The 10,639-nt window shown below is 42.6% G+C and overlaps 1 protein-coding gene across 1 annotated transcript; it reads left to right on the top strand.

Annotated features, from left to right (window-relative positions):
- The first annotated feature begins 5,446 nt into the window (after positions 1–5,446).
- LOC128744354 (uncharacterized) lies at positions 5,447–10,639 on the top strand. Its single transcript, XM_053841288.1, has one exon. It carries the CDS (start codon positions 5,447–5,449, stop codon positions 10,637–10,639), a length of 5,193 nt encoding a protein of 1,730 aa, XP_053697263.1.

Here is a 10,639-nt window from a genome sequence, read left to right as displayed (position 1 = left end):
GACTATTCAATTTTTACACAACTGACAATAATTTTATTATACTTTTAACTATACCTTTTAGAACACTATTTTATTCACACACAAGACTTTTCTTCTCTCTTCAGAGCTAATACAATTTGCACCACTTTTAACCAATGTACAAACTTTTATTTTTCGACACGACCTGCTCTGCCCATAAATGCATAACAGTCCCATCTGACTTTTCACCACTTTTGAGATAAACCTGGGAATCATCTTTAAATTAACTGTTCTTTCAATATTTCAAACAAAAATGTTATGTTTGTTCTCAAGATGTTGAAAAAAATATCAAACTATGCCAGTCCCATATTACAAATAAACGCATAACAGTCACAGTAGTAAAAATATATCAATAAGCATCTGTTTTTGGGAAATGCCTGGACCGATTCGACTGCAGCAACTACCAAACGGAAGATTTTATGGCCTAGAAGAACACTATTGAGGAGAATTTGGATTGGATGTACGATTCCGAAGTTACAGTGGGAACAAGTTCCGGAATATATGGCACTTGAACATAGAAGCACCTTGAATCACAACAAACCCATCATGTGACACTTATAAATACACGGATTTGCAAATCTAGACTATTGGTAGTCGTATAAAGTGTTCAAGACGTCATTGGCCACATCTAAACATGTCCGTCAATGTTCCAGATACCTCTACGGGGATCAGTTTGTGAATTTAACTAAAATACAACATGTGACATCTCTAAGTCGGTACTCAAAATTGCAAAACTAGCTTACAATAGTTCATTTGTTGTCACATCCTGGTCACTAGGATCACATTGGTCATACTCGGACACGTTCTGGGAGTGTTCCGGACACACAGGAAAGCGACAAGCTTCTGAGTCAAACAAACCCCATCATGCGACCTCACTATAAACTCAAGATAACAAATTACAATAAAAAGGAGACGGCCCAATAGCCTTTCGGTGTGCTGGTGGCCGACCAAATAAAACAAAAAAAGGAGAAAAGGCCAGGAAGAGATTTGAGTCAAAAAGGTCATTTTGAGCAATTGAATTGAACGAGCACCTGTATTATCAAAACAACAACGTCACGTGGTCTTGAAAATACTACCGAGTCACCGACAACGCAAGGCATGCTGTGCCTGTGACTGTTATGCGTTTATTCTTGCTTATTCAAGCATAAATAAACGCATATCAGTAACTTCGGCAGTTTTTCTAAGTTTTGGAACAAATTTTAGGTTACTTGTGAAAAAATTGCTTGTAAAAGTATTCAGTTATGTACACTCAAGTGATTTTATGACGATTTGGACGATTTGTTTCCAAAATCGATTCAATATTAAAGAAAAATTGTCGTGGCTTCAACAGCGTTTTTCGTAGTTGCACGTTTTTGCAGATGTGACTGTCTTCCATTTATGGGCAGTGCTGTCGTTTGCTGTTTTCACAGAATAAAATTCCCTAAACATAGGAGCTGAGCTTTTTAAAGGACTGACAGTTGAGCTTCGGGGACGAAGTATCCCGAACATCAACAATGCCCTATTGTAATGGCAACCCTTCTTATGTTTTTTGAACCGTGGCTTTGAATGCCTGTATCGTCTTTTCCCTTTGTATCTATGTGCATACAAATAGTGGTGACCACTCCGCCAGGACGCAAACCGCCCCAGGCTTGGCGTGATTTGTTAGGCATGCATTACGATTCCTTCCATGGTCCGATCCATTAAACCTTCCACCGTACGAAAATAGGTGTAAACTGATAAATATCGACACCTTGCTTAAAAGGAGGGATACATCGAGAGCTGTTTTCGCTGCCAAGCTGCTAAAAAGTGAAATTGACGCGCCAGAAATTTTATCAATGCTGAACATAAATATTGCACCTAGACCTCTGAGAACCCGAGAATTTTTTCGTCCAGTATTCCACCGCACTATGTACGGAAAGCATGAACCAGTTCAGGAAATATGTAGAATATTTAACAGTGTTTACCACCTGTTCGATTTTCAACAGTCATCAGACCACTTCAAATATAAAATACTTCAGTGTGATATTCTAGGTTAAGTTTGTGAAATTTATAGTTGACAATGTATGTTTGTAATTGTATATGACGATGACTATCTTTGTAATCCATGTTTATAAATCTGTACTGTGAATGAAAAAATGCTGGGTTTTTATGCCGATTTGAGAATGATGTTAAAGTTGTCAACTCAAATCGGCTTTTCCCACAGATACACTTCAAGAAGACTCAGTCCGTTGAAGTTGCATAAAATAAAATAAATAAAATAAATAATTAAATAAATATCACCCATATTGCTGTGATTGGCCGTGGTGAATTCAGTGAAAGCTTCCTTGCTAGAATGACCGCTCCACCTAAGACGCAAACCGCGCCAGGTTTGGCGTGCTATCACGCCATGCTTTTGCTATAGACATATACTTTTGAAAAAAAAATTTCCGCCGTGAGTGACCTGTCCGCCTACAAGCGACTTGGAGAGCTATCACTCCTTCTGTCAAAGTTTGCTCAAAGGTGGACTTAGGATGTAGGAATAAACTGCGCAACTCGGGACAACATTCTAATTTTGGCGAAGCTGAAATCTCAACTGTAACCAACGGTTACAAAAGACTCGACATCCTAACTCGGCCTCGCTTAACACGGAACAAATACTTCATGGTACAATGTTCTCAGCATGCATATTTTATTTGTTTTATATTGCCGAGTCGTCACGTCGATGCGAAGAGAAATAAGAATGCTGCAGCGGTAAACTCTCAAATGTAAAACTTATATAAGTGCCATCGTCGTCGTTGTCGTCAGCAGCATAGAGGCAGGGTGGCTCGTGCTGTTTCAAGCAATGGTCTTCATTCAACTTGATTTTGCGCCAACCGTCTTTAATTTTCCAGTTGGTTGTTGAAGAGAACTATTTTCGTTGCATTGTCGTCCGGCATGCTTCAGATATACTATGGAAATCTCTAAGCAGCGCCCGTAGCTCGTGATTCATACGCTTCCGTCATTCTCCGCTTTCAGTTTCTAATATAATCCACATCATTTTCCGCTTGAACACGGCGCGTATGTCCTCTGTGAGATGCATCGCGGCTTCAAGTTCATAAAGAACTACCGGTCTTATAAGCAATACGGGGTATTGTAAAATGCCAGCTTCGTACGGAGGCGTATGCTTCTTGTTCGTAGCGTTTTACGAAGGGCAAAGTAGGCTTGAAGGGACTCGATAGTGTCCCCGAGATACGCACGAAACATGTCACTTGATCCAATGTAGCTCTGTTATTCGGAAAATCGTGTTCGTGCATTATTTGCCATAGCTGGTCGTGATCAACTGTATCGTATGCTGCTTTGAAATCACTAAAGATGTGATGCGTGGGCATCATATACTCCCGACATTTCTGCAAGATCTGTCGGAGTGTAAAAATATGGTCCGTAGTTGCGTGTGCCCCCATGAAGCCTGCCTGGTAATTCCCTACGAAACCATGTGCTATAGGTGACAGCCAACGTAACAGGATCTGGGAGAGTACCTTGTATGCGGCATTTATCAGCGTGTTATGCCGCGCCAGTTGCAGCAGTCAAGCCGATCGCCTTTTTCGTAGATAGGACAAACCACTCTTTTCATCCATTCCATCCGGTAGCTTCTCCTCCTCCCAAATCTTGGAAATAACCCAGTGTAGAGCCGTTGCCAGCGTTTCTCGGTCACGTTTATAAAGCTCGCTGCCAATAGACGGGCCTTACCAGCGGCTTTATTGGTCTTCTGCAACCCGATTTCTCGTCTGACTTCGTGGATATTAGCTTCTGAGACATTACTATGCTGCAACTTCGCCATTCAGGTGTTTATCGAAGAATTGCTTTCACCTGTCGACTACCTGGCGCTCGTTTGTGATTAACCACTGTCGTGACGCTTTTTTTCTTGCTGTGCATTTACATCCTTCTCACACAAATATCGTCAACTGAACGCCTGATATCTGTCGAATGTTTATCCTCATTCGCTTTTCCTATTCAACGCTCAACTCCTCTCTCGCTCTACACATTTGTGCCATTTCCTTTCTCCCTTTGGCAGCTATTATAAAGGCATTGCGCTGCTCTCGCGTCAATACTTTTCGCTCACTTCTTGTGTGCTTTTGTCAGCTCGAACTGCCAGTTCGGAACTGGGCAAATGTTTTAGGCTGCGTTAAGAATTTAACGCTCTTGTATTAACACGTTAAAACGACTTACCACAATAAACTGCTAGTTCAACTTCAGTTAATTTAAATCCTTACTATAATCCCTACAATATTCCCCTTCTCCACTCTTTTTGCGAAAGATGTCTTAAAATTCGCAAAGGCAACGTTTTGTTTATAAAAATAAAAAAAAATCATATACTTATTTTTATATAATTTTATGCCAGTGTAACCTGCATCACCGCTATAACACCGCTGATTACAATAACAATAAAATTTTCACGTTTATTACGTGTTCGATTGTAACTTTACTATCCGCATGACCCTCGTTATCAGTAGAGCGTTATCAGCATTAACCGTTCAACGATTAGGCTTTTTGATTTTCCCGCGCTCGATAGGCGTCGCTTTAGGCTACTATATAAGTAGTAAATTTACATCCATTTTGAAAAATTATCATAATTGTTATATCTCGAATCAAGTGATCTACGATAGCACATTTTTTGTATCCTCTATTATTATAATTAATTATTAAAAATAAAGTTATTAGTCGTTAGTTGGTGTTTGGTTAAAACTACGACTATTTATTTCGGAAGATATATCTCGGCCAATTTCGGATTACACCGCCATATCGGAATTTCGGATAGTTCCGATAAACCTACCAGTGCACCCTTAAACAGCTGGTCCTTCGAACCGGATCACCAAAGGAAGGTGATCCGAGGAACCAGCCGCTAATTTTCGGATTGAGGAACATTTATTCGACGTAACATTCGTTCTCCTGGTTTTATCGAAGTGCGGAAGCTTCGATACACGACCGGTTTACCGCCATTGCTGTGGATTCGCTTTGAGCGTCATAAAATACAAGGCATCAATTTTTTATGTAACAGGTTAGTGGCTGTCCAACAAAATTTATCTGAAAGATTTGTGCTGTACTCGGTCTTCATTTCTATATACAACGCATACGGACTTTGCGACTTCGTTTGAGGAACTACGGTCGGAGAGGAACAACGGTCACTTGATTCATTGACGAAAATTATCTGGTCTCGTCAATTTGGCTTGGTTAACACCACAAACATCTGTAACAAACATATTCGGTTTGATTGCTGCATTCCATTCGAGAGCGACGTTCGGTCGCTGAGCATCCAGTATCCAGCATCCTACATCCAAGCTTTAACAGTGTTAGAAAGGGAATCTAACCTAGGCGCTTACAGATAAAATAATAAATAATACAAGGCTCTTTATTAAGAGCCAGAAGGTAATTGGCTCTCCTATATATTTAATATTCTGAGGTTGCGCTACTGTGGTCTTATTTTTTTGGTACCATGCCGCCTGCTACAACGTCGAAAGGGAAACCTCCTACCCTCAACGCTCTTCAGAAGAAGCTGAAAGGATTGCAGACATCATTCAACAATGTGCATAACTTCATAAAGGAGTGCTCGGAAGCCACCAAGGCCAGCGAATTTTCGGTACGTTTGGAACGGCTAGAATTACTATGGGACAAGATGAATGATACGATCGACGAAATCGAATGCCACGAAGAGAATGTAGATGTGGAATCACCGGTAAAAGAAAGAGTGGACTTTGAAAATAGATTCTTCGAGTTGAAGGCGTTTCTCATCGATCGACTGAAAAACGATCCCGAAGCTGCACCATTAAATCAATCTGTACGGCCCACCGAACCACTCACGACACACGCCAAATTACCACAAATAAGTTTACCAAAATTTGGGGGAAAAATCGAGGAATGGCTTAATTTCCGCGATCTATATATGTCGCTTATTCATTTGCAGCCTGATCTCCCAGAAGTTGAAAAATTTCATTACTTGAGAAGTCAATTGGAAGGAGAGGCACTCAATTTAATCAACACTCTTCCGCTTACCAAGACAAACTATATGGTTGCTTGGGATATGCTGGTCCAGCGCTATTCGAATACTAAGATTTTAAAGAAGAAAAACGTCCAAGCTTTGTTCGAGTTGCCATCCATACGACGAGAGTCTGCCGAGGAAATGCACTCTCTTTTGGAATCGTTTGAAGCAACCGTGAAATCGTTAGACCATACTATTGATCAACAAGGAGATTATAAAGATTTACTCTTACTACATATGCTGAGTTCTCGTCTCGACAGTGCCTCACGGAGAAGTTGGGAGGACTTTTCATCGTCGAAAGAACACGACACAATTAAGGACCTGACTGGCTTTATGCGCAGAAGAATTCACATGTTAGAGGCAATATCAACTAAACCAGATTGCACTAAGGCAGAATGCAGCCAACCAAACAAAAGAAAGCTTCTCCCGACGACTAAATCGTGCAACGTTGTATTGAATACTGCGTCTTCCAAACGATGTTTAAGCTGTTCGGACAATCATCCATTGTATTTGTGCCCTGTATTTAAGAATATGCAAGTCCAAGAAAGAGACAATCTGTTACGAACCAATTCATTATGCCGTAATTGCTTCAGACGTGGACATCAAGCCAAGGACTGTTCTTCAAAATATGTATGCCGGCACTGTAGGGGCAAGCATCATTCTTTGGTATGTTTCAAGGAAAACGGTAAACCAATTGGGTCAACTGATACTTCAAGGGATACAGCTACAAGGAGTGCAGACGCAGAGGCGGCGGCTACCAGTAACAACACGGTACATGCTGCAGCTGCTCAGGTGACGAGCTACAGCTCGATTAAGGTTCCAGCGACAGGTGTTCTTTTATTAACGGCTGTGGTGGTCGTACAAGACGAATCTGGTAGTCATCATTTAGCAAGAGCCCTATTGGATTGTGCTTGTCAATGTGATCTCGTTTCTAAAAGGTTTAGTCAGCTGCTTAAATCGAAAAGGCAGTCTACGAATATGGATATTATTGGAGTCAATGGAAAGGTGGAAAAAATTACGAACTTCGTAAATGTAACAATTAAATCGCGCGTCACTAATTACCAAATACCGGTGGAACTCAACATTCATCCTTGTTTGTCTACTACAATACCAGGTTTATCTCCTACTGCAAACAATTGGAACTTACCGGAGGGAATACAGCTAGCCGATCCGTCACTGTTTGAGTCTCATAAAGTGGATTTGATTCTTGGTGGAGGATCATTTTTTGACTTCTTTCGCACTGGAAGGCGTATACCTCTTGGGAAAGATATGCCTTTGTTTGTCGATTCGGTTTTTGGCTGGGTTGCAAGTGGAAAATACCCAGTTGTGCATAATACAGCAGCGGTTAGTTGTAACGTGGCAGTTACCAATAAACTAGAAGAGTTACTAACACGGTTCTGGCAGAGTGAGGAGATCGGCTTAGACAATAAATTCTCACCGGGAGAGCTTCGATGCGAAGAGCATTTTCAACAAACTTTCAAAAGAGATGCTGCTGGCCGCTATAGCGTCTCGCTTCCGAAAGACGAGGCAATCTTACAACAGCTGGGGCATACGCAGAACATTGCCTGTTACAGATTTCATCAAATGGAGAGGCGATTAGAAAGAGATCCGGAGCTAAAGAGGCAGTACCATAACTTTATGCTGGAATATGAACAGTTGGGACATATGCGGAGAGTGCCTGATGAGGATGTTACGAAGATACAACGTTTCTATCTGCCTCACCATCCAGTGGTGAAAGATTCTAGTAGCACGACGCGTGTAAGGGTGGTTTTCGATGCATCTTGTAAATCATCTTCGGGTGTTTCTCTCAATGACGCCCTATTAGCTGGACCTGTAGTACAGGAGGACTTGCGAAGTATAATCCTGCGGTGCAGAACTCGGTTGGTACTATTAGTTGCGGATGTGGAAAAAATGTTCCGTCAAATTAACATTGACAAGACGGATGCCCCACTGCAGAGCATTTTGTGGCGTTCAACTACTGACTCGCCACCGGCAACATACGAACTTTCTACAGTAACATACGGGACGAAATCGGCACCCTTCCTTGCAACAAGAACATTAAAGCAATTGGCACTGGATGAAGGTAAACGATTCCCACTGGCAGCGGCGGCGGTTATGAAGGATTTTTATGTCGATGATGTTATTACTGGCACCGATGATGCTGAACAAGCAAAAGAGCTACGATGTCAGCTTGATGAGCTATTGCAGTCTGGTGGTATGCGGCTTCGAAAATGGTCTTCGAACTATGCTTCGGTGTTAGAGGGACTAAAACCAGAGGATTTGGCAGATTCAGTGGCAGAAGGCATTAAACTTGATCGTGATCCATCGGTTAAAACATTAGGCTTGACATGGTATCCCCAAACAGACGCATTTGCCCTGCAGTTGCAAATCCCATCTATCTCAAACGATCAAGAGCTAACCAAGCGGAAGGTATTATCTTATATAGCGATGCTGTTTGATCCTTTAGGTCTGATAGGAGCGGTTATAACAACAGCAAAAATATTTATGCAAACGCTATGGCAATTGGAAGACGACAACCAAGAGAAATTGGATTGGGATTCGGTTCTGCCAACAAGAGTAGAAAATGAATGGCGCACATTTCACGAGCAGCTTCCAATACTTAAACAGCTACGGGTAGAAAGAATGATTATTATTCCTGGGTCGGTGGGCATGGAGGTCCATTGCTTCTCGGATGCCTCAGGAAAGGCTTACGGGGCAAATTTATATATAAAATCCTGGAATTCGGCTGGTCATGTTAAGGTAGCGCTACTCTCTTCCAAGTCACGAGTGGCCCCATTGAAGACTCAGTCCATCCCGCGGCTCGAGCTTTGTGGTGCACTAATGGCAGCAGAACTGTTCGTCAAGGTGAAGGAGGCTATCGACATTGAAGGGGATGTTTATTTTTGGACGGACTCGACAACAGTGCTGCGCTGGTTACAGGCTTTACCGACTATATGGACGACATTTGTTGCCAATCGAGTGGCAAAAATACAAAATATCACGGAACGTTGCCTTTGGAAACATGTTCCAGGTACACAAAATCCTGCGGATATGACGTCACGCGGTATATTTCCGGAAAGTATAATTAAAAATCGCGTTTGGTGGGAAGGTCCTGAGTGGCTGGCTTTCAGTATTGATAAATGGCCAGTACAACATGAAATTACAGATTCAACAGAAGCAGATCAGGAGTTTAAACGGTCGGCAGTTGGGGCAGTTGGCGCTTGCAACTTAGGTTTCAACGATTGGTATTTTGCGCGTTTCTCCGAGTATACGACATTGATTCGGCAAACAGCATATTGCCAGCGGTTTATTAAAAATTTTCGGGTCAAGCTTCAAATTGGCCAATCCGTGCCGGGGCCAATAACAGCATTAACGGCACCAGAATTACGTACGGCAGAGTTGACAGTGACTCGACTCGTTCAACAAGAAGCTTTCAGTAAGGAATATCGAGCGTTGTCTCAGGGTAAAGCCATTCCCAGGCACTCGCCGCTTCGTTGGTTTTATCCGGTGCTTTCACACGATGGTGTTATTCGTTTAGGAGGAAGGTTGGGAAGATCGCAGGAGTCAGAGGAGGCAAGGCATCCTATGGTGCTGCCTGCACGTCATCATTTAACTAAATTATTGCTGAAACACTATCATTTAAAATTGCTCCATGCAGGACCTCAACTAATGTTAAGCAGCGTTAGGCAAAAATTCTGGCCGCTCGGAGGACGAAGCGTAGCAAAACAAATAATCCATCAGTGTCTGCGATGCAGTCGTGTAAAACCTGCAACTATGCGTCAGTTTATGGCAGAACTTCCGGCTTCTCGTGTTACAGCAGCTAAAGCGTTTTCGACAACTGGCGTTGATTACTTTGGCCCAATATACATTCGTCCGGGCTATCGTCGAACGGCAGTGAAGGCATACGTGTCCGTGTTCGTCTGCTTCACCACAAAGGCCGTGCACTTGGAGCTGGTCGGAAACTTATCTACGGCATGTTTCATTCAAGCGCTGCGTAGGTTTGTGGCAAGGCGCGGTTTCTGTTCCAGTATCCACTCTGATAATGGAACTAACTTTGTTGGGGCCAGGAATCAGCTAAAGGAGCTTATGGAAAATCTCAAAAGTAAACATCATCTGCTAAGAGTATTAGGGGAGATACCTGTTTCGTACGAGGACATGCTTACAACTTTGACCCAGGTGGAAGCCTGTCTCAACTCTCGACCCTTAACGCAGCTGACAGACGACCCTAATGATCTAGAACCACTAACTCCGGGACACTTTCTAGTGGGTGATTCTCTCCAAGCGGTTCCGGATACGGATTTTACTAATGTACCAGCGAATAGGCTCAACCATTGGCAGGCAGTGCAGAAGAAGGTGCAAGATTTCTGGCGAAGATGGCGTGTCGAATATTTAACTCAACTTCAAGGGCGATCCAAACGTTGGCAACCACCTGTAGCAGTTGAACCAGGTAAACTAGTAGTTATTCAAGAAGATAATGTGCCTCCGATTCGATGGCGCATGGGGCGCATCCAACACACTCATCCAGGAGCTGACGGAGTCGTGAGAGTAGTTACACTCAAGACGGCAAAGGGTGTTTTTCAGCGACCAGTGGAAAAAATTTGTCTGTTACCGGTTGCAACAGTGACAGAGGATGGAGTTCCACAAATTTAA

This window comes from Sabethes cyaneus, chromosome 3 (genome assembly GCF_943734655.1).
Source record: "Sabethes cyaneus chromosome 3, idSabCyanKW18_F2, whole genome shotgun sequence".
NCBI classification, from domain to species: domain Eukaryota; kingdom Metazoa; phylum Arthropoda; class Insecta; order Diptera; family Culicidae; genus Sabethes; species Sabethes cyaneus.
This window is presented reverse-complemented; position numbering and strand designations above follow the sequence as displayed.